Source organism: Phasianus colchicus, chromosome 1, assembly GCF_987193195.1.
Source record: "Phasianus colchicus chromosome 1, bPhaCol1.hap1.1, whole genome shotgun sequence".
Taxonomy (NCBI): domain Eukaryota; kingdom Metazoa; phylum Chordata; class Aves; order Galliformes; family Phasianidae; genus Phasianus; species Phasianus colchicus.
In genome coordinates this window covers 2,986,137-3,009,568 of record NC_143436.1, presented here as the reverse complement: position 1 = coordinate 3,009,568, position 23,432 = coordinate 2,986,137, and the positions used below count along the sequence as shown (strand labels likewise).

At 54.3% G+C, this 23,432-nt stretch overlaps 3 protein-coding genes across 4 annotated transcripts in view; 2 read left to right on the top strand and 1 right to left on the bottom strand.

Annotated features, from left to right (window-relative positions):
• Positions 1–23,432, bottom strand: part of CHCHD3 (coiled-coil-helix-coiled-coil-helix domain containing 3) — a 260,893-nt gene that overhangs the window by 167,016 nt on the left and 70,445 nt on the right. The window lies entirely within an intron of this gene.
• LOC149919337 (uncharacterized) lies at positions 7,381–10,414 on the top strand. Its single transcript, XM_090133966.1, has 8 exons — positions 7,381–7,462; positions 7,785–7,876; positions 7,969–8,070; positions 8,314–8,438; positions 8,592–8,754; positions 8,847–8,953; positions 9,172–9,285; positions 9,442–10,414. The coding sequence occupies exons 1-8, from the start codon at positions 7,420–7,422 to the stop codon at positions 10,412–10,414; spliced, it is 1,719 nt and encodes a 572-aa protein (XP_089990092.1). The 5' UTR covers positions 7,381–7,419.
• On the top strand, positions 18,933–21,966 carry LOC149919336 (uncharacterized). The gene is made up of 8 exons (XM_090134019.1): positions 18,933–19,014; positions 19,337–19,428; positions 19,521–19,622; positions 19,866–19,990; positions 20,144–20,306; positions 20,399–20,505; positions 20,724–20,837; positions 20,994–21,966. The coding sequence occupies exons 1-8, from the start codon at positions 18,972–18,974 to the stop codon at positions 21,964–21,966; spliced, it is 1,719 nt and encodes a 572-aa protein (XP_089990145.1). The 5' UTR covers positions 18,933–18,971.

Sequence of the window (23,432 nt, the reverse complement as noted above, 5' to 3'; positions counted from 1 at the left end):
GGAAGAGGATGAGAACGAAGCCGAGCCATCGCAAGAAATCTGCGGGAAACAGTTCAGGGACAGGCAGGGACCCGCAGTCCCCTCTGCGTGGAAGCACAGTGGCTCTGAGGCGCTGTGAGCGGAGCCAGGAGTGACGTGGTCAAATGCTGAACGTACAAAGGCTGCTCTCGGGGAGCGTGAGCAACCAGGAAGGTGGCTGAACAGAGCCAGCAAACAGACTGTGGCACGGCCGTTGGCGCAGGGAGGGTGAGCAGGGAAGGCAGAGCCTCCCTCTCCACTCAGGAGACCACCTCACCTATCGGCTTCCTCCTTGACGACTAACCTAGCCATGGCCTCCACCAGGAACAAAGCCCTTGCCAAAAAGAACGCAGCTACCAAATCTGAGTGCCTCCCCAGAAATACAGCTGCTCGGGTCTCGGGCCGCAGGGAGTGCCTGAGCCTGCTGCTGCCATCGCAGGGCGGCAGAGATACCACCTGCATGAGGTGAGAGCAGGTGGATGGATGGTGTGCTCAGCCTGGTGGCAGAGCTCTCGGGGGAGCTGGAGAGGCTAAGCAATGCCAGGGAAGTACAGTCATAGAATGGTTTGGGCTGGAAGGGACCTTTCAGATCATCTAGTTCCAACCTCTGCTATAGGCACGGACGCCTCCCACCAGACCAGGCTGTTCACAGCTCCATGCAGCCTGGCTTTCAATGCTTCCAGGGAGGGGGCATGCACAACCTCGCTGGGCAACCTGTTCCAGTGGCTCACCACTCTCACAGTAAAGCATTACTTCCTAGTATCTAGCCCAAATCTACCCTCTTCCAGCCTAAAGCCGTTTCCCCTTGTCCCGTCGCAACATGCCCTTATAAAATGTCCCTCCCCAGCTTTTCTGTAGTCCCCAGTCGAGAACTGATGGGCCGCTATAAGGTCTCCTTGGAACCTTCTCTTCTCCAGCCTGAACAGCCCAAAGCTCCCTCATCCTGTCGCCATCGGGGAGGTGCTCCAGCCTTCTGATCATCTTCATGGCCCTCCCCCGGCCCTGCTCCAACAATGTCCTTTTTGTGTTGGGGGTTCCAGAACTGAACGCAATAGTAATGTCAAACTTAGTTGCATGGTTTAGTGAGCAATATCGGTGAGAGGTGCAAAGTTGGACTAGGTGATCTTAGAGGTCTTCTGAGAGAAAAGAAGGAGATGTACAGAAAATGGAAGAAGGGTTGTGTATCCTGGGAGGAATACAGGACTGTTGTCCATGTGTGTAGAGATAGGATTAGGAAAGCCAAAGCCCAGATGGAGCTGAACTTGGAGAGGGATGTGAAAGATTACAAGAAGGTACATAGGCAATAAGACACATGCCAAGGAGAGTGTTCCCTCTCTGATGAAAGGTAACAGGGAGCTGGCTTCCTCAGACACAGAAAAAGCTGAGATATTCAGTAAGTGCTTTGCCTCAGTTTTCATGGGTGGTCAGGCTTCCCATGTCTGGCAGGACCATGAGCCTCTAAGTGAAGGTGTGGGGAGTGGTTTCTGTCCCACTGTAGCGGTGGACCAAGTCCAAGTCCTCCTCATGAAACTGAATGTATGTAAGTCCAAGGGGCCAAATGATATCCATCCTACGTCTCTGAAACAGATGTCATTGATCTCATTCCCCGAGCCGCTCTCCATCATATTTCAAAAATCATGGCTGTCTGGTGAAGTCCCCGGTGACTGGAGGAAGGGAAACGTCACTCCCATGTTTAGGAAAGGGAGAAAGGAAGACCCGGGAAACCACAGGCCGGTGAGTCTCACCTCTGTGCCTGGGAAGATGATGGAGCAGATCTTCCTAGGAGCTATGTTAAGGCACATATGAGATAAAGAGGTGATACGAGACGGCCAGCATGGCTTCACCAAGGGCAGATCGTGCCTGACCAATCTGGTGGCCTTCTATGATGGAGTGATGGGTTTGGTAGATGGGGAAGGGCGGTGGAAGCTGCAAGGCCTTTGACACGGTACCTCACCACATCCTTCTCTCAATACTGGAGAGGTGTGGATCTGAAGGATGGACTGTTCGTGGGTTAGGAATTGGCTGGCTGGACGCAGCCAAAGAGTTGTGATCAACGGTTCTGCGTCAGGCTGGTCTCAAGCGATGTCCCTCAGGGGTCGGTCTAGGGACCGGTGCTCTTTAACATCTTCATCAATGACAGATGATGGCATCAAGTGCACCCTCAGCAAGTTTGTGGATGACACCAAGCTGCGCGGTGCAGTTGATACATGGGAAGAAAGGGAAGCCATCCAGAGGGACCTGGACAAGCTGGGTAAGTGTGCCCATGAAAACCTAATGAGGTTCAACAAGGCTAAGTGCAGGGTGCTGCACTTGGGTCAAGGCAATCCCAGGTACTTATACAAACTAGGGGAAGATCTCCTGGAGAGCAGCCCTGCAGAGAAAGACTGGTCCTGGAAAACAAGGAGCTGCACATGAGCCAGCAGTGTGCGCTTGCAGCCCGGAAGGCCAACTGTGTTCCGGGCTGCATTAAAAAAGGGGTAGCCAGCAGGTAGAGGGAGGTGATCATCCCCCTCTACTCAGCTCTTGTGAGGCCCCATCTGGCATCTTGTGTCCAGGCCTGGAGCCCCCAGTACAGGAAGGATGTGGAGCTATTGGAGCAGGTCCAGAGGAGGGCCACTAAGATGACCAGAGGGCTGGAGCACCCCTCCTGTGAGGAAAGGTTGAGGGAACTGAGCTTGTTTAGCTTGGAGAAGACAAGGATCCGGGGAGACCTCATTGTGAGGTCTTGAAGGGAGCATATAAGAAGGAGGGAGTACGACTGTTTAAAAGGGTGGAGAGTGATAGGACAAGGGGGAATGGTTTTAAACTGAGACAGGGAAGGTTTAGGTTAGATATTAGGGGGACGTTTTTCACACAGAGGGTGGTGACACACTGGAACAGGTTGCCCAAGGATGTTGTGGATGCCCCATCCCTGGAGGCATTCAAGGCCAGGCTGGATGTGGCTGTGGGCAGCCTGGTCTGGTGGTTGGCGAACCTGCACACAGCAGGGGGTTGAAACTCAATGATCGCTGTGGTCCTTTTCAACCCAGGCCATTCTATGATTCTATGATTCAACCTTAAAGACTCGAGGATCTCTAATTCTATGATTCTAACAACAGGAGGAGGAAGAGGCAAAACTCACAGAGGCGACAATAACCATTTAACTATTGACCATGGGTGTGCTGAGAGATATGTGAAAAGACTTCAGCCGTCACGCGAGTGAGCACTGTGACCCCTGGCTGCTCTGATAACTGGAGAATGAGGCCCCTGGCCTAGACTTAGCAGGCAGCAAAGCCAGGCATCTGGGATCCATTTGAAAGGAAGGGGACACTGACAAAGCAATTGGAAATGGAATATCTGTTTTCATGGCATGGAAGTGATTCTTTCTCAGCCACGGAGGAAAAGTAAACTTTCAAAGAAGATCTGGTACGTTACCCAGGCAAGTAGAAAGGTGTCATGAACGTGACATGAGCCAGCAGTGTGCCCAGGTGGCCAAGAAGGTCAATGGCATCCCGGCTTGCGTCAGAAACAGTGTTGCCAGCAGGAACAGGGAAGTGATTGTCCCCCTGTACTCAGCTCTGGTGAGGCCGCCCTTCGAGTACTGTGCTCCGTTTTGGGCCCCTCGCTGCAAGAATGACACTGAGGCCCTGGAGCGTGTTCAAAGAAGGGCAATCATGCTGGTGGGGTGTCTGAAGCACAGGCCTTATGAGATGCACAGCTAAAGGAGCTGGGATTGTTCAGCCTGGAGAAGAAGAGGTTCAGGGGAGACCTTATTGCTCTCTATAACTACCTGAAGGGCGGTTGTAGTGAGCTGGGGGTTGGCCTCTTCTCTCGTGTAACTAGTCATAGGACCAGAGGGAATGGCTTAAAACTGTGCCAGCAGAAATTCAGGCTGGACGTTAGGAAATACTACTTTTCCAAAAGAGTGGTCAGGCACTGGAGTGGGCTGCCCAGCGAGGTGGTGGAGTCACTGACTCTGGAAATGTTCAAGGAATGTTTGGACGTTGTGCTGAGGGATATGGTTTAGTGAGAATTATTGGTGATAGGTGGATGGTTGGACTGGAGGATCTTGTAGGTCTGTTCGAACCTTTGCATTTCTGTGATTCCACGATTCTGTGTCGAGGGAAACCTGAGGGAACTAGCTGTGCTTGGAGGTGATGCATAATATTGAACAAAGACAAAAGATAAATGGAGACTGGACGTTGGGAAGAAATTCTTGAATCGGAGGGCAGTGGTGCACTGGAATAGGTTGCTCAGAGAAGCTGTGGAGCTGTTACCCTCTTGCTTGGGAGATGAAGGCCTGCACCCACATCCCCCGTGAGGTGGTGACCATGATGCCACAGGGGGTGGCAGGGAGCAGCCCTTGTGACCCACAGGGCCGGGAATCAGGCCTACTTCTGGTGCCAAACTTGAATGGACTTTGACAAGTTCAGATTCACAGCAGCACTCCTTAGTTTAGGGACTCCTTTGGGTTCAGGGAATTGGGATCCACGTGGAAGAGATTGTCATGTCCACAGGAACAAGCTTAGAAAAATGTTTATAAAGAAAGAAATACGGAAATGTTGTAAAAACAAACAAGATGCCTGCTACTTGCCACAGCTATACTCATTGGTCTTCTTCCAATCCCCTTAAACCTCTCCCTCTACCTACCATTTACAAGGCAAACGGCATTGCAGGGCAAAAAGCAGAGCTCAGTATGCTTTGCCAGTGCTCTCTATTAACAGTTACATCTTTTGAGGTGGTCACAGATCCTCTGCCAGGTTGGATTTCACCTCACCCAACACAGTTTTTCCAACTCAGTTTAGATGTAGACTTGAAGGGAACGGTGGCACGGGTAGGCCAGTTTCCCTCCACTGACTGCAGAATGGTTGAAGCTTTGATGCCTGTGGATAAATGCTTCATCTGAGATGGACAAACCCAAAGACAAATGCTCATCGTTCCACAAGGCATGATGCCAGCCTGTATTTCATCTCTGGCTCGACTCATCACTGCTGAGTGAACTTCAGGGGCTTATTTCATTTCTTCTCAAACTCTTGGAATTCCTCACCTTTAACAGAATTTCCCTAAGGTTGCCTAGTAGAAGTATTCAACACGCAGGTTAAATGAAAAATAAAATAATACTTTTAATAAAGGAACAAAAAGGAATGACAAAATTTTGAGGAAGAGGGAGCACGCAGGTTTTGTCTTCGGAGAAATAAAAATGGCCAAAAGGGCACTACAGTGAAAAGGCACCAAAGGAAGCTGAGCTTATCTGCAGTCACGAAAGCTCAAGCCATGGTGGAAGGAATGCGCTTGGGCAGTCCATGCTTCATGAATGTGCCTGGGCAGTCCACAGTTCACGAACAGTACATCTGGGGGTTTTCCTTCCCGTATTCCAAGTAACTGGAATCTTCGTACTGAATCACATATGTATCTGCAAGTGTGGAAGACTTTCACTTTGTCTTAGCTAAGCTATGATGCACATCATTAATATTTTTCCTGCTGCCCACAACAAGAAGTAGACTGGAGGAGCTGTGCACGTGGGACAAACACTGAAGATATGATGCTCAGCTCATGGCAACGGTACTACAGCAGAGGTGGTTGCCACAGAATCACAGAAAAGCTTGGGTTGGAGGCAACCTTAAAGAAGTTGAACTAGTTCCAACCACTTGCTATGGGCAAGGTTGCCACAATATAAGATTAGAATAGGGTGCCATCCAGCGCGGCCTTGAATGCCTCCAGGGATGGGGCATTTACAGCTTCTCTGAGCAATCATAAAGGTGCACAAGTTCAGAGCTCATTCAGTTCTGCAGGGGAGGCTGTGACTCCAGCGCATCAGGTATACTGCTCTTGACCAGAGTAAGCTCTCTGAAAAGCTGACTGATGTCAAAGCTCTTTCTAAGCTCTCTCAAATTTTGCCTCCTTATCCCCTGAATTTAGCATCTTGAGTGAACACAAGGATCTTCTGAGGTGTCTAAAGGACCCCCAGTGCTCAGCTAGGTAAAGCATCGTTTGCAAACCAGGCTCTGATTCGCAATGCCTGCAGCGCATGGATGCAAAGCCATTGGAAATGCATGGCAGCTGCCCACAGAAGCTGTATCCCAAGGGAATCAAGTCTTTTGCTGAGCTTTTTTCCTTCTTTTTATTTTTTTATTTTGGGGGGGGGGGGGGGGCGAAGGGGGTCAGCATTTCAGTTTTTAGAGATGGAAGACAAAATGTGCGCAGGAACAGGGGCAGCCCAGCAGCCACTATAAAGAACTGTTCAAACCCACCCCATTCTACAGCCCCGCTCTTGCTTCCCATGATTACCAGAAATACTTTGCAGTCTTACTTTGCAGGCGGCATTTTAAAGCTCTGATTTCTTTTTCTATGTGACTACTTTTTCAACCAGGCCAGTGAAGATCTTTCCTAGGAGGCCACCCCACTACTCAGACAAAGAAAGATAAAGCAAAAAGACAAATTTTCCAGTGGGAAGGGTATTATTTCCAAGCATATATCATGATAACTAAATGTTGATTGTGCTGAAACTTTGGTGACAAATCAGAGCTGAGGAAATGCAATGAACAAATGGAGAGCTATGTTGTAGTAGCAGATAGAATAAAGAAGGATGATGCATGAAGGGTAAAAGATGATCACTGAAAGTTCATACAACCACACACTGCCACTTCAGAGGCTGTAGTACAGAACTGCAGAATTGTAGGGGTTGGAACGGACCACTGGGGATCACCGTGTCCAACGCCCCTGCCAAGGTAGGCTCAGCAGGTTGCACAGGAAGGCATCCAGACGGGCCATCCATACCAAGCCCACTAAAACATGTCCCTCAGTGCCAAATCTCCATGTTTCCTGCACGCCTCCAGGGATGGTGATTCCACTGCCTCCCTGGGCAGCGTGTTTCAGTGCATTTCCAGTAACAAACCTCTGAGTAAACTATTTCCTCTAAGAATTAATCTGCTCTTCTCTTACAGATTAAAACCACTTCACCTTGTCCTATACCTACCAAACCGTGTACATAGTCACTCACAGCACACACTGGACACCAAATATGCTGTTGACATGAAAATGCAAACTGAACTCTTGAGAAACCTAGACTAGATTCAGACTAGAAATGCTAGTGTAGCTCCAGGGCTGCAGCCTTGACAAAGGGACAGCTCCACTCCTGCCGCTGGCCAGAGGAGCGTGGCCAGCAGGTTGAGGGAGGCCATAATTCCTGCCCTGACTGTGCACAGCCTGCCAGACCCACTGCTCTCTAGATTGAGGGCCCACGCCCATACGCTCTGTGAGGCGGTGACCGTGATGTCACAGTGGGTGTCATAGAGCGGCCATTGTGACGCATGAAGCTTGGAGCAGAGCAAAGGCTGCCGGGCTCAGGCGGAGCGTCAGTGCGGTCTGGTGAGGCGCAGAGAGAGGAGGGACTCTCGCAGTGCTCGCTATCAACGCACAATCATGTCCAATAGGAAGCGGAAGGCCTCCTGCACGGAGGAGCCAGGTGAGAGCACAGCATTCCTGAGCCCAGCTCCCGACCCTGGGCAGAGTGGTGCTGGGGCTCTGCCTGCGGCTGAGAGCTGAGAGGGGAGGAAGGGGCAGGCAGGAGCTCCCAGACAGGCATGGGGCAGGGCCCCTCTGCTCCTTGGCAAGGGGGCCCAGCTTGGGCTGTGGCTGCCTTGGGCCTGCCGTGGCCCCTTCCCCTCCACCGCCTCCAGCCAGCACGGCAGGACCTCCAGCCAGAGCAGGACCCTGGGGACGGCCCTCAGGGACACCTGGCCCCGCCAGCTGCTCACCGCTGCTCACATTTGCTCTCTCCTCTGCAGTGTGTGTGCTGTGTGGCCGGGCAGATGTCGACCCAGACATCTGCGGGCACATGCTTTTTGAAAGTGGGATTCACGTCCATGAGTTCTGCTTGGTGAGTTCCCCCATGGGCTCCTTCCAGATTCCCACCAGGGATGCTCCCTTTCTTTCTGTCCTAATGAGATCCTGCTCTTTTCTCTTCTACAGGGTTTTGCCAACATCGTTTCTGAAGAAACACCAAGTCAGTCGGAATCTGTGGGCCTCCCTGTTGCTGCCATCAGACGTGCAGTCAAACGGGCCACCATGCAGGTGAGGACCTGCACGGAGCAGGCAGATTTGTGCCAGGAGGGGCTCACACCAGCTTAGTCTAGACCAAGGAAAGCAATGGCAGCCCTTCCAACCACCTCCATGACAAAAGTGCTGCCACAGGAGATGAGCCCTGTCTGCTAGGCATCTTCGTAGAATGTGACCCAGCTGGCTGTGCCCAGAGGCGTGGGGCCAGCCACAGAGGCCCTGAGTCTGTGGCTGACGGGGTTGTTCTGCTCTTTCCAGCAATGCTTTGTTTGTGGCGAGAGGGGAGCTACCATCACATGCATACAGAGGGGCTGTGAGCGAAGCTTCCATCTGCCCTGCACCATGGACGGGGAATGTGTCGTCCACTTCTTTGGGGACCACTGGTAAGGGCTGTCAGCAGCCAAGCCGCAGAGGAACCCACAGTTACGCCTCCCAGCAGCCTTCCAGAGCCAGAGACAGGGCCGGAGGCTCCTTCCTGCTCCTCTGCCCTCCTCAAAGCACTTCTCACCATGACCACACCTTCCATCTTCCCCTAGGACCTTCTGTTGGGAGCACCGCCCTCACCAGGACGAGGACGAAGCTCCGGCAGAAGGCACCAACTGCCTCATCTGCCTTGAGCCTGTGGGGAACAGCTTGTCCTATCACACCCTGGTGTGCCCAGCGTGCCAAGATGCCTGGTTCCACAGGCGCTGCATCCAGGTAGGAGCCCTCCCCTCACCCTGATAGGCACGCTTGGTGCTCAGCAGCACCAGGCACTGCTCACGCTCACCCTGCTTGTGCTTCTCCTGCAGCAACAGGCCTCAACTGCAGGTGCTTTGTGCTTCAACTGCGCCGGTTGTCGAAACAACACACTGTTCTTTGCAGGAATGGCCATTCTGGGGATCCAAATCCCATACAGGTCGGTGTCCTCCTGCCCACTTTGGCTGACATGAAGGCTGTCGTGCTGAGCCTGCCCAGGGACTGCCTTGGCAGGCCTGGTCCTTGGCTGTCTCGTGAACACGTGCCCCAGCTTCATAGAGAATCTGGAAGTAGAGTTGGGGTGGATAGGTTTGGATAACCTTGGATCTGATGCTGGGGACACTGGGGGCTCATCACTTCCCCTCCCTTCTCTTGTAGAAGACCGGCATGGGATGACAATGATGCATATGAATCGCTTTTCCAGAGGCACAGTCGCTGCGATGCCAGCGAATGCCTTTACCATGGAGGCAGAGAGCAGGCAGAGGGAAGGGGGTGAGTTACCGCAGCAGCTCTCTGCGGCTCTGGGGGGGATCTCAGCCTCACCACAGGCTGGCGGAGCAAGGGCTGAGCACCAGGGATGTGCTGTGCCGGGCACTCCATGGCTTGGCTCACTTGGTCCTCACGGCCACAACCGCTTTGCTTCCCCAGGCCCTGGCAGCTGCTCCTGTGCAGCTCCTGTGCTGCTGAGGGCACCCACCGACGGTGCTCCCACTTGAATAACAGAAGGGCCACGTGGGAGTGCGACAGCTGTGCTGGCCTGGGTACCGGTAAGAAGCAATCAGCCGCGTGGCACCGTGCTGGGGCCAGGCAAGGCCTGGCAGCAAGTGCTCAAGGCAGTTTTGCCAGAGTCTGTCTGCCCCAAGCGGGATGGCAGATCCCACTGTGGTGCTGCAGCTTCAGACTCAGGACCTCCCTGCCTCTCCTTACAGCCTCCAGCACCAACAGCGAGCTCGCCGGTCCCAGCACCGCCAGCCAGAGGGCTCTGGAGCCATCCAGCAGCTCCACGGAGCCTGAGAGCTTGAGCTCCATGCCCGCCAGCCAGGCAGCATTGGGGACATCACAGAGTTCCCAGCTGCCCGAGCCCAGCGACCTGCCCAGTGTGCCCGAGACTGAGCAGGAGACAAACGGCCCACGATCATCAGAGGATCGGGCTACCTCTGAGCAGCTGCGAGGACGCCGTGGGAGCAGACGAACAGCAGCAGCAAGTGCTGAGAGCGACTCCCACACATCCACCAGGCAGAGGGCCTCAGGGTCCTCCAGGGCGTCTCCGGCAGCTGCACGCAGAAGACGTCCCAGGCAGCGAGGAAGAAGCCGCACACGAAGCCGCTCCCCGCTGCAAGATCGGGCCCCGAGTTCCCAGAGCCGGCCAAGAAGACGCCGTGGCAGCCGGCACATGCCAGCCCCAGGGGAGCAGAGTGGCACCCGCAGGTCAACAAGGTCTGCCACTTCGAGATCCCCGAGGGCTTCCAGAGTGCCCGGACGCAGGGGACCGTCCAGGCAGCGAGGGCGCTCCCGCACCCAAAGCCGTCCTCCGCAGAGACGTCGGGCTTCCAATTCCCGCAGCTCACCCCAAAGAGGCAGCGGGAGTCGGGCCCAACAGCGGAGGCGGTCCCAGGAATGAAGCTGCTCCCAGGAACAATGTCAGAGGCAAAGTCCCCACAGACAGCCCCCCCAAGTCTGCGTAGGAGCAGCCGTGCGCCCGTCGTAGAATGGGTTGAAAAGACCACAACAATCATCTAGTTTCAACCCCCCTGCTATCTGCAGGGTCGTACCCCCCTCCCATCTCCCCTGCTTGCTCTGGTCCCAAAAGTCCAACACAATAAAGATCAGAGTTCCCCCCCCCCAAACACATTTGTCAGCTTCATCCTTCCCTGCTTTTGCTGAGCTGGGCATAACTAGGGACCTTGACAGCACGGTTCTCTCCTCCATGAACGCGCTATCCCAGACCTCACTTCGCCTGGCCCAGTCCAGGCTGAGCTGGGTTCGGGCCACATCCCCAGCGGGGCACATGGACCACTGGGTTCCTCGAGAACCCAGGCTGCACTGGCAGGAGCAGCCCGGTTCTGGGCTTGTTTCTGGGCTTGGGATGCAACCGCGTTCATGGTGCATGTCAGGTCCAGGGCTGCATCAGAGCTTGGGCTTTCCTCCTGCATGTGGGCGGTGCTGTCAGGTCTGAGGGCTGGTTCTGGTCTGGGGATGCTGCAAGCCTCGAGGTCCTGCGCCGCATCGAGCGTGTGCGGTCAGCGCAGGGCAGGGCAGCTCTCTGGGCTGAGCTGTGGCCTTGCCTGCCCAGATGCCTCCTCCAGGCTGGCTGCACCCACACATGCTGAGGGACTTGTAAGAAGTGATCTTTGCAGCTGATGACAACTCAACAGGCCCTGCAACCGCTCCAACCCTCCAACGGAGGCGGCAGTTGCTCCAAGTCTCATGACGGAGCCCGCAGTTGCTTCAACCCTGGTGACAGGCCCTGCCGTTGTGATGGGCCCTGTGGTTGCTCCAGCCCTTACACTGGCTGCTGGGGTTGCTCGAAGCCCTGCCATGGGCCACGCAGTTGCTTCTGCCCTCATGACAGGCCCTGCGGTCGTGACAGGCCCTGCGACAGGCCCTGCAGCTGCTCCAGTCCCTGTGAGAGGACTTGTGGTTCAGCCACAGAACCACCTGTGCCACTGTCAGATGCCCGTGTTCACAAGACGAGAAAACGGCTGAGAAGGTCGGTGCATTTAGTAAGGAAATTCACTTTTACTAAGATGGGAACGGGGGAAGAGGATGAGAACGAAGCCGAGCCATCGCAAGAAATCTGCGGGAAACAGTTCAGGGACAGGCAGGGACCCGCAGTCCCCTCTGCGTGGAAGCACAGTGGCTCTGAGGCGCTGTGAGCGGAGCCAGGAGTGACGTGGTCAAATGCTGAACGTACAAAGGCTGCTCTCGGGGAGCGTGAGCAACCAGGAAGGTGGCTGAACAGAGCCAGCAAACAGACTGTGGCACGGCCGTTGGCGCAGGGAGGGTGAGCAGGGAAGGCAGAGCCTCCCTCTCCACTCAGGAGACCACCTCACCTATCGGCTTCCTCCTTGACGACTAACCTAGCCATGGCCTCCACCAGGAACAAAGCCCTTGCCAAAAAGAACGCAGCTACCAAATCTGAGTGCCTCCCCAGAAATACAGCTGCTCGGGTCTCGGGCCGCAGGGAGTGCCTGAGCCTGCTGCTGCCATCGCAGGGCGGCAGAGATACCACCTGCATGAGGTGAGAGCAGGTGGATGGATGGTGTGCTCAGCCTGGTGGCAGAGCTCTCGGGGGAGCTGGAGAGGCTAAGCAATGCCAGGGAAGTACAGTCATAGAATGGTTTGGGCTGGAAGGGACCTTTCAGATCATCTAGTTCCAACCTCTGCTATAGGCACGGACGCCTCCCACCAGACCAGGCTGTTCACAGCTCCATGCAGCCTGGCTTTCAATGCTTCCAGGGAGGGGGCATGCACAACCTCGCTGGGCAACCTGTTCCAGTGGCTCACCACTCTCACAGTAAAGCATTACTTCCTAGTATCTAGCCCAAATCTACCCTCTTCCAGCCTAAAGCCGTTTCCCCTTGTCCCGTCGCAACATGCCCTTATAAAATGTCCCTCCCCAGCTTTTCTGTAGTCCCCAGTCGAGAACTGATGGGCCGCTATAAGGTCTCCTTGGAACCTTCTCTTCTCCAGCCTGAACAGCCCAAAGCTCCCTCATCCTGTCGCCATCGGGGAGGTGCTCCAGCCTTCTGATCATCTTCATGGCCCTCCCCCGGCCCTGCTCCAACAATGTCCTTTTTGTGTTGGGGGTTCCAGAACTGAACGCAATAGTAATGTCAAACTTAGTTGCATGGTTTAGTGAGCAATATCGGTGAGAGGTGCAAAGTTGGACTAGGTGATCTTAGAGGTCTTCTGAGAGAAAAGAAGGAGATGTACAGAAAATGGAAGAAGGGTTGTGTATCCTGGGAGGAATACAGGACTGTTGTCCATGTGTGTAGAGATAGGATTAGGAAAGCCAAAGCCCAGATGGAGCTGAACTTGGAGAGGGATGTGAAAGATTACAAGAAGGTACATAGGCAATAAGACACATGCCAAGGAGAGTGTTCCCTCTCTGATGAAAGGTAACAGGGAGCTGGCTTCCTCAGACACAGAAAAAGCTGAGATATTCAGTAAGTGCTTTGCCTCAGTTTTCATGGGTGGTCAGGCTTCCCATGTCTGGCAGGACCATGAGCCTCTAAGTGAAGGTGTGGGGAGTGGTTTCTGTCCCACTGTAGCGGTGGACCAAGTCCAAGTCCTCCTCATGAAACTGAATGTATGTAAGTCCAAGGGGCCAAATGATATCCATCCTACGTCTCTGAAACAGATGTCATTGATCTCATTCCCCGAGCCGCTCTCCATCATATTTCAAAAATCATGGCTGTCTGGTGAAGTCCCCGGTGACTGGAGGAAGGGAAACGTCACTCCCATGTTTAGGAAAGGGAGAAAGGAAGACCCGGGAAACCACAGGCCGGTGAGTCTCACCTCTGTGCTTGGGAAGATGATGGAGCAGATCTTCCTAGGAGCTATGTTAAGGCACATATGAGATAAAGAGGTGATACGAGACGGCCAGCATGGCTTCACCAAGGGCAGATCGTGCCTGACCAATCTGGTGGCCTTCTATGATGGAGTGATGGGTTTGGTAGATGGGGAAGGGCGGTGGAAGCTGCAAGGCCTTTGACACGGTACCTCACCACATCCTTCTCTCAATACTGGAGAGGTGTGGATCTGAAGGATGGACTGTTCGTGGGTTAGGAATTGGCTGGCTGGACGCAGCCAAAGAGTTGTGATCAACGGTTCTGCGTCAGGCTGGTCTCAAGCGATGTCCCTCAGGGGTCGGTCTAGGGACCGGTGCTCTTTAACATCTTCATCAATGACAGATGATGGCATCAAGTGCACCCTCAGCAAGTTTGTGGATGACACCAAGCTGCGCGGTGCAGTTGATACATGGGAAGAAAGGGAAGCCATCCAGAGGGACCTGGACAAGCTGGGTAAGTGTGCCCATGAAAACCTAATGAGGTTCAACAAGGCTAAGTGCAGGGTGCTGCACTTGGGTCAAGGCAATCCCAGGTACTTATACAAACTAGGGGAAGATCTCCTGGAGAGCAGCCCTGCAGAGAAAGACTGGTCCTGGAAAACAAGGAGCTGCACATGAGCCAGCAGTGTGCGCTTGCAGCCCGGAAGGCCAACTGTGTTCTGGGCTGCATTAAAAAAGGGGTAGCCAGCAGGTAGAGGGAGGTGATCATCCCCCTCTACTCAGCTCTTGTGAGGCCCCATCTGGCATCTTGTGTCCAGGCCTGGAGCCCCCAGTACAGGAAGGATGTGGAGCTATTGGAGCAGGTCCAGAGGAGGGCCACTAAGATGACCAGAGGGCTGGAGCACCCCTCCTGTGAGGAAAGGTTGAGGGAACTGAGCTTGTTTAGCTTGGAGAAGACAAGGATCCGGGGAGACCTCATTGTGAGGTCTTGAAGGGAGCATATAAGAAGGAGGGAGTACGACTGTTTAAAAGGGTGGAGAGTGATAGGACAAGGGGGAATGGTTTTAAACTGAGACAGGGAAGGTTTAGGTTAGATATTAGGGGGACGTTTTTCACACAGAGGGTGGTGACACACTGGAACAGGTTGCCCAAGGATGTTGTGGATGCCCCATCCCTGGAGGCATTCAAGGCCAGGCTGGATGTGGCTGTGGGCAGCCTGGTCTGGTGGTTGGCGAACCTGCACACAGCAGGGGGTTGAAACTCAATGATCGCTGTGGTCCTTTTCAACCCAGGCCATTCTATGATTCTATGATTCAACCTTAAAGACTCGAGGATCTCTAATTCTATGATTCTAACAACAGGAGGAGGAAGAGGCAAAACTCACAGAGGCGACAATAACCATTTAACTATTGACCATGGGTGTGCTGAGAGATATGTGAAAAGACTTCAGCCGTCACGCGAGTGAGCACTGTGACCCCTGGCTGCTCTGATAACTGGAGAATGAGGCCCCTGGCCTAGACTTAGCGGGCAGCAAAGCCAGGCATCTGGGATCCATTTGAAAGGAAGGGGACACTGACAAAGCAATTGGAAATGGAATATCTGTTTTCATGGCATGGAAGTGATTCTTTCTCAGCCACGGAGGAAAAGTAAACTTTCAAAGAAGATCTGGTACGTTACCCAGGCAAGTAGAAAGGTGTCATGAACGTGACATGAGCCAGCAGTGTGCCCAGGTGGCCAAGAAGGTCAATGGCATCCCGGCTTGCGTCAGAAACAGTGTTGCCAGCAGGAACAGGGAAGTGATTGTCCCCCTGTACTCAGCTCTGGTGAGGCCGCCCTTCGAGTACTGTGCTCCGTTTTGGGCCCCTCGCTGCAAGAATGACACTGAGGCCCTGGAGCGTGTTCAAAGAAGGGCAATCATGCTGGTGGGGTGTCTGAAGCACAGGCCTTATGAGATGCACAGCTAAAGGAGCTGGGATTGTTCAGCCTGGAGAAGAAGAGGTTCAGGGGAGACCTTATTGCTCTCTATAACTACCTGAAGGGCGGTTGTAGTGAGCTGGGGGTTGGCCTCTTCTCTCGTGTAACTAGTCATAGGACCAGAGGGAATGGCTTAAAACTGTGCCAGCAGAAATTCAGGCTGGACGTTAGGAAATACTACTTTTCCAAAAGAGTGGTCAGGCACTGGAGTGGGCTGCCCAGCGAGGTGGTGGAGTCACTGACTCTGGAAATGTTCAAGGAATGTTTGGACGTTGTGCTGAGGGATATGGTTTAGTGAGAATTATTGGTGATAGGTGGATGGTTGGACTGGAGGATCTTGTAGGTCTGTTCGAACCTTTGCATTTCTGTGATTCCACGATTCTGTGTCGAGGGAAACCTGAGGGAACTAGCTGTGCTTGGAGGTGATGCATAATATTGAACAAAGACAAAAGATAAATGGAGACTGGACGTTGGGAAGAAATTCTTGAATCGGAGGGCAGTGGTGCACTGGAATAGGTTGCTCAGAGAAGCTGTGGAGCTGTTACCCTCTTGCTTGGGAGATGAAGGCCTGCACCCACATCCCCCGTGAGGTGGTGACCATGATGCCACAGGGGGTGGCAGGGAGCAGCCCTTGTGACCCACAGGGCCGGGAATCAGGCCTACTTCTGGTGCCAAACTTGAATGGACTTTGACAAGTTCAGATTCACAGCAGCACTCCTTAGTTTAGGGACTCCTTTGGGTTCAGGGAATTGGGATCCACGTGGAAGAGATTGTCATGTCCACAGGAACAAGCTTAGAAAAATGTTTATAAAGAAAGAAATACGGAAATGTTGTAAAAACAAACAAGATGCCTGCTACTTGCCACAGCTATACTCATTGGTCTTCTTCCAATCCCCTTAAACCTCTCCCTCTACCTACCATTTACAAGGCAAACGGCATTGCAGGGCAAAAAGCAGAGCTCAGTATGCTTTGCCAGTGCTCTCTATTAACAGTTACATCTTTTGAGGTGGTCACAGATCCTCTGCCAGGTTGGATTTCACCTCACCCAACACAGTTTTTCCAACTCAGTTTAGATGTAGACTTGAAGGGAACGGTGGCACGGGTAGGCCAGTTTCCCTCCACTGACTGCAGAATGGTTGAAGCTTTGATGCCTGTGGATAAATGCTTCATCTGAGATGGACAAACCCAAAGACAAATGCTCATCGTTCCACAAGGCATGATGCCAGCCTGTATTTCATCTCTGGCTCGACTCATCACTGCTGAGTGAACTTCAGGGGCTTATTTCATTTCTTCTCAAACTCTTGGAATTCCTCACCTTTAACAGAATTTCCCTAAGGTTGCCTAGTAGAAGTATTCAACACGCAGGTTAAATGAAAAATAAAATAATACTTTTAATAAAGGAACAAAAAGGAATGACAAAATTTTGAGGAAGAGGGAGCACGCAGGTTTTGTCTTCGGAGAAATAAAAATGGCCAAAAGGGCACTACAGTGAAAAGGCACCAAAGGAAGCTGAGCTTATCTGCAGTCACGAAAGCTCAAGCCATGGTGGAAGGAATGCGCTTGGGCAGTCCATGCTTCATGAATGTGCCTGGGCAGTCCACAGTTCACGAACAGTACATCTGGGGGTTTTCCTTCCCGTATTCCAAGTAACTGGAATCTTCGTACTGAATCACATATGTATCTGCAAGTGTGGAAGACTTTCACTTTGTCTTAGCTAAGCTATGATGCACATCATTAATATTTTTCCTGCTGCCCACAACAAGAAGTAGACTGGAGGAGCTGTGCACGTGGGACAAACACTGAAGATATGATGCTCAGCTCATGGCAACGGTACTACAGCAGAGGTGGTTGCCACAGAATCACAGAAAAGCTTGGGTTGGAGGCAACCTTAAAGAAGTTGAACTAGTTCCAACCACTTGCTATGGGCAAGGTTGCCACAATATAAGATTAGAATAGGGTGCCATCCAGCGCGGCCTTGAATGCCTCCAGGGATGGGGCATTTACAGCTTCTCTGAGCAATCATAAAGGTGCACAAGTTCAGAGCTCATTCAGTTCTGCAGGGGAGGCTGTGACTCCAGCGCATCAGGTATACTGCTCTTGACCAGAGTAAGCTCTCTGAAAAGCTGACTGATGTCAAAGCTCTTTCTAAGCTCTCTCAAATTTTGCCTCCTTATCCCCTGAATTTAGCATCTTGAGTGAACACAAGGATCTTCTGAGGTGTCTAAAGGACCCCCAGTGCTCAGCTAGGTAAAGCATCGTTTGCAAACCAGGCTCTGATTCGCAATGCCTGCAGCGCATGGATGCAAAGCCATTGGAAATGCATGGCAGCTGCCCACAGAAGCTGTATCCCAAGGGAATCAAGTCTTTTGCTGAGCTTTTTTCCTTCTTTTTATTTTTTTATTTTTGGGGGGGGGGGGGGGGCGAAGGGGGTCAGCATTTCAGTTTTTAGAGATGGAAGACAAAATGTGCGCAGGAACAGGGGCAGCCCAGCAGCCACTATAAAGAACTGTTCAAACCCACCCCATTCTACAGCCCCGCTCTTGCTTCCCATGATTACCAGAAATACTTTGCAGTCTTACTTTGCAGGCGGCATTTTAAAGCTCTGATTTCTTTTTCTATGTGACTACTTTTTCAACCAGGCCAGTGAAGATCTTTCCTAGGAGGCCACCCCACTACTCAGACAAAGAAAGATAAAGCAAAAAGACAAATTTTCCAGTGGGAAGGGTATTATTTCCAAGCATATATCATGATAACTAAATGTTGATTGTGCTGAAACTTTGGTGACAAATCAGAGCTGAGGAAATGCAATGAACAAATGGAGAGCTATGTTGTAGTAGCAGATAGAATAAAGAAGGATGATGCATGAAGGGTAAAAGATGATCACTGAAAGTTCATACAACCACACACTGCCACTTCAGAGGCTGTAGTACAGAACTGCAGAATTGTAGGGGTTGGAACGGACCACTGGGGATCACCGTGTCCAACGCCCCTGCCAAGGTAGGCTCAGCAGGTTGCACAGGAAGGCATCCAGACGGGCCATCCATACCAAGCCCACTAAAACATGTCCCTCAGTGCCAAATCTCCATGTTTCCTGCACGCCTCCAGGGATGGTGATTCCACTGCCTCCCTGGGCAGCGTGTTTCAGTGCATTTCCAGTAACAAACCTCTGAGTAAACTATTTCCTCTAAGAATTAATCTGCTCTTCTCTTACAGATTAAAACCACTTCACCTTGTCCTATACCTACCAAACCGTGTACATAGTCACTCACAGCACACACTGGACACCAAATATGCTGTTGACATGAAAATGCAAACTGAACTCTTGAGAAACCTAGACTAGATTCAGACTAGAAATGCTAGTGTAGCTCCAGGGCTGCAGCCTTGACAAAGGGACAGCTCCACTCCTGCCGCTGGCCAGAGGAGCGTGGCCAGCAGGTTGAGGGAGGCCATAATTCCTGCCCTGACTGTGCACAGCCTGCCAGACCCACTGCTCTCTAGATTGAGGGCCCACGCCCATACGCTCTGTGAGGCGGTGACCGTGATGTCACAGTGGGTGTCATAGAGCGGCCATTGTGACGCATGAAGCTTGGAGCAGAGCAAAGGCTGCCGGGCTCAGGCGGAGCGTCAGTGCGGTCTGGTGAGGCGCAGAGAGAGGAGGGACTCTCGCAGTGCTCGCTATCAACGCACAATCATGTCCAATAGGAAGCGGAAGGCCTCCTGCACGGAGGAGCCAGGTGAGAGCACAGCATTCCTGAGCCCAGCTCCCGACCCTGGGCAGAGTGGTGCTGGGGCTCTGCCTGCGGCTGAGAGCTGAGAGGGGAGGAAGGGGCAGGCAGGAGCTCCCAGACAGGCATGGGGCAGGGCCCCTCTGCTCCTTGGCAAGGGGGCCCAGCTTGGGCTGTGGCTGCCTTGGGCCTGCCGTGGCCCCTTCCCCTCCACCGCCTCCAGCCAGCACGGCAGGACCTCCAGCCAGAGCAGGACCCTGGGGACGGCCCTCAGGGACACCTGGCCCCGCCAGCTGCTCACCGCTGCTCACATTTGCTCTCTCCTCTGCAGTGTGTGTGCTGTGTGGCCGGGCAGATGTCGACCCAGACATCTGCGGGCACATGCTTTTTGAAAGTGGGATTCACGTCCATGAGTTCTGCTTGGTGAGTTCCCCCATGGGCTCCTTCCAGATTCCCACCAGGGATGCTCCCTTTCTTTCTGTCCTAATGAGATCCTGCTCTTTTCTCTTCTACAGGGTTTTGCCAACATCGTTTCTGAAGAAACACCAAGTCAGTCGGAATCTGTGGGCCTCCCTGTTGCTGCCATCAGACGTGCAGTCAAACGGGCCACCATGCAGGTGAGGACCTGCACGGAGCAGGCAGATTTGTGCCAGGAGGGGCTCACACCAGCTTAGTCTAGACCAAGGAAAGCAATGGCAGCCCTTCCAACCACCTCCATGACAAAAGTGCTGCCACAGGAGATGAGCCCTGTCTGCTAGGCATCTTCGTAGAATGTGACCCAGCTGGCTGTGCCCAGAGGCGTGGGGCCAGCCACAGAGGCCCTGAGTCTGTGGCTGACGGGGTTGTTCTGCTCTTTCCAGCAATGCTTTGTTTGTGGCGAGAGGGGAGCTACCATCACATGCATACAGAGGGGCTGTGAGCGAAGCTTCCATCTGCCCTGCACCATGGACGGGGAATGTGTCGTCCACTTCTTTGGGGACCACTGGTAAGGGCTGTCAGCAGCCAAGCCGCAGAGGAACCCACAGTTACGCCTCCCAGCAGCCTTCCAGAGCCAGAGACAGGGCCGGAGGCTCCTTCCTGCTCCTCTGCCCTCCTCAAAGCACTTCTCACCATGACCACACCTTCCATCTTCCCCTAGGACCTTCTGTTGGGAGCACCGCCCTCACCAGGACGAGGACGAAGCTCCGGCAGAAGGCACCAACTGCCTCATCTGCCTTGAGCCTGTGGGGAACAGCTTGTCCTATCACACCCTGGTGTGCCCAGCGTGCCAAGATGCCTGGTTCCACAGGCGCTGCATCCAGGTAGGAGCCCTCCCCTCACCCTGATAGGCACGCTTGGTGCTCAGCAGCACCAGGCACTGCTCACGCTCACCCTGCTTGTGCTTCTCCTGCAGCAACAGGCCTCAACTGCAGGTGCTTTGTGCTTCAACTGCGCCGGTTGTCGAAACAACACACTGTTCTTTGCAGGAATGGCCATTCTGGGGATCCAAATCCCATACAGGTCGGTGTCCTCCTGCCCACTTTGGCTGACATGAAGGCTGTCGTGCTGAGCCTGCCCAGGGACTGCCTTGGCAGGCCTGGTCCTTGGCTGTCTCGTGAACACGTGCCCCAGCTTCATAGAGAATCTGGAAGTAGAGTTGGGGTGGATAGGTTTGGATAACCTTGGATCTGATGCTGGGGACACTGGGGGCTCATCACTTCCCCTCCCTTCTCTTGTAGAAGACCGGCATGGGATGACAATGATGCATATGAATCGCTTTTCCAGAGGCACTGTCGCTGCGATGCCAGCGAATGCCTTTACCATGGAGGCAGAGAGCAGGCAGAGGGAAGGGGGTGAGTTACCGCAGCAGCTCTCTGCGGCTCTGGGGGGGATCTCAGCCTCACCACAGGCTGGCGGAGCAAGGGCTGAGCACCAGGGATGTGCTGTGCCGGGCACTCCATGGCTTGGCTCACTTGGTCCTCACGGCCACAACCGCTTTGCTTCCCCAGGCCCTGGCAGCTGCTCCTGTGCAGCTCCTGTGCTGCTGAGGGCACCCACCGACGGTGCTCCCACTTGAATAACAGAAGGGCCACGTGGGAGTGCGACAGCTGTGCTGGCCTGGGTACCGGTAAGAAGCAATCAGCCGCGTGGCACCGTGCTGGGGCCAGGCAAGGCCTGGCAGCAAGTGCTCAAGGCAGTTTTGCCAGAGTCTGTCTGCCCCAAGCGGGATGGCAGATCCCACTGTGGTGCTGCAGCTTCAGACTCAGGACCTCCCTGCCTCTCCTTACAGCCTCCAGCACCAACAGCGAGCTCGCCGGTCCCAGCACCGCCAGCCAGAGGGCTCTGGAGCCATCCAGCAGCTCCACGGAGCCTGAGAGCTTGAGCTCCATGCCCGCCAGCCAGGCAGCATTGGGGACATCACAGAGTTCCCAGCTGCCCGAGCCCAGCGACCTGCCCAGTGTGCCCGAGACTGAGCAGGAGACAAACGGCCCACGATCATCAGAGGATCGGGCTACCTCTGAGCAGCTGCGAGGACGCCGTGGGAGCAGACGAACAGCAGCAGCAAGTGCTGAGAGCGACTCCCACACATCCACCAGGCAGAGGGCCTCAGGGTCCTCCAGGGCGTCTCCGGCAGCTGCACGCAGAAGACGTCCCAGGCAGCGAGGAAGAAATCGCACACGAAGCCGCTCCCCGCTGCAAGATCGGGCCCCGAGTTCCCAGAGCCGGCCAAGAAGATGCCGTGGCAGCCGGCACATGCCAGCCCCAGGGGAGCAGAGTGGCACCCGCAGGTCAACAAGGTCTGCCACTTCGAGATCCCCGAGGGCTTCCAGAGTGCCCGGACGCAGGGGACCGTCCAGGCAGCGAGGGCGCTCCCGCACCCAAAGCCGTCCTCCGCAGAGACGTCGGGCTTCCAATTCCCGCAGCTCACCCCAAAGAGGCAGCGGGAGTCGGGCCCAACAGCGGAGGCGGTCCCGGGAATGAAGCTGCTCCCAGGAACAATGTCAGAGGCAAAGTCCCCACAGACAGCCCCCCCAAGTCTGCGTAGGAGCAGCCGTGCGCCCGTCGTAGAATGGGTTGAAAAGACCACAACAATCATCTAGTTTCAACCCCCCTGCTATCTGCAGGGTCGTACCCCCCTCCCATCTCCCCTGCTTGCTCTGGTCCCAAAAGTCCAACACAATAAAGATCAGAGTTCCCCCCCCCCCAAACACATTTGTCAGCTTCATCCTTCCCTGCTTTTGCTGAGCTGGGCATAACTAGGGACCTTGACAGCACGGTTCTCTCCTCCATGAACGCGCTATCCCAGACCTCACTTCGCCTGGCCCAGTCCAGGCTGAGCTGGGTTCGGGCCACATCCCCAGCGGGGCACATGGACCACTGGGTTCCTCGAGAACCCAGGCTGCACTGGCAGGAGCAGCCCGGTTCTGGGCTTGTTTCTGGGCTTGGGATGCAACCGCGTTCATGGTGCATGTCAGGTCCAGGGCTGCATCAGAGCTTGGGCTTTCCTCCTGCATGTGGGCGGTGCTGTCAGGTCTGAGGGCTGGTTCTGGTCTGCGAATGCTGCAAGCCTCGAGGTCCTGCGCCGCATCGAGCGTGTGCGGTCAGCGCAGGGCAGGGCAGCTCTCTGGGCTGAGCTGTGGCCTTGCCTGCCCAGATGCCTCCTCCAGGCTGGCTGCACCCACACATGCTGAGGGACTTGTAAGAAGTGATCTTTGCAGCTGATGACAACTCAACAGGCCCTGCAACCGCTCCAACCCTCCAACGGAGGCGGCAGTTGCTCCAAGTCTCATGACGGAGCCCGCAGTTGCTTCAACCCTGGTGACAGGCCCTGCCGTTGTGATGGGCCCTGTGGTTGCTCCAGCCCTTACACTGGCTGCTGGGGTTGCTCCAAGCCCTGCCATGGGCCACGCAGTTGCTTCTGCCCTCATGACAGGCCCTGCGGTCGTGACAGGCCCTGCGACAGGCCCTGCAGCTGCTCCAGTCCCTGTGAGAGGACTTGTGGTTCAGCCACAGAACCACCTGTGCCACTGTCAGATGCCCGTGTTCACAAGACGAGAAAACGGCTGAGAAGGTCGGTGCATTTAGTAAGGAAATTCACTTTTACTAAGATGGGAACGGGGGAAGAGGATGAGAACGAAGCCGAGCTATCGCAAGAAATCTGCGGGAAACAGTTCAGGGACAGGCAGGGACCCGCAGTCCCCTCTGCGTGGAAGCACAGTGGCTCTGAGGCGCTGTGAGCGGAGCCAGGAGTGACGTGGTCAAATGCTGAACGTACAAAGGCTGCTCTCGGGGAGCGTGAGCAACCAGGAAGGTGGCTGAACAGAGCCAGCAAACAGACTGTGGCACGGCCGTTGGCGCAGGGAGGGTGAGCAGGGAAGCCAGAGCCTCCCTCCCCACTCGGGAGACCACCTCACCTATCGGCTTCCTCCTTGACGACTAACCTAGCC

Bases quoted from the DNA above. Each gene is read 5' to 3' on its own strand.
- LOC149919337 (XM_090133966.1), top strand. From the start codon at position 7,420: ATGTCCAATAGGAAGCGGAAGGCCTCCTGCACGGAGGAGCCAG. The intron at 7,463-7,784 runs GTGAGAGCACAG...TCTCCTCTGCAG, and splicing joins CTCCTGCACGGAGGAGCCAG to TGTGTGTGCTGTGTGGCCGG. The intron at 9,286-9,441 runs GTGAGTTACCGC...TTGCTTCCCCAG, and splicing joins GAGCAGGCAGAGGGAAGGGG to GCCCTGGCAGCTGCTCCTGT.
- LOC149919336 (XM_090134019.1), top strand. From the start codon at position 18,972: ATGTCCAATAGGAAGCGGAAGGCCTCCTGCACGGAGGAGCCAG. The intron at 20,307-20,398 runs GTAGGAGCCCTC...CTTCTCCTGCAG, and splicing joins TCCACAGGCGCTGCATCCAG to CAACAGGCCTCAACTGCAGG. The intron at 20,838-20,993 runs GTGAGTTACCGC...TTGCTTCCCCAG, and splicing joins GAGCAGGCAGAGGGAAGGGG to GCCCTGGCAGCTGCTCCTGT.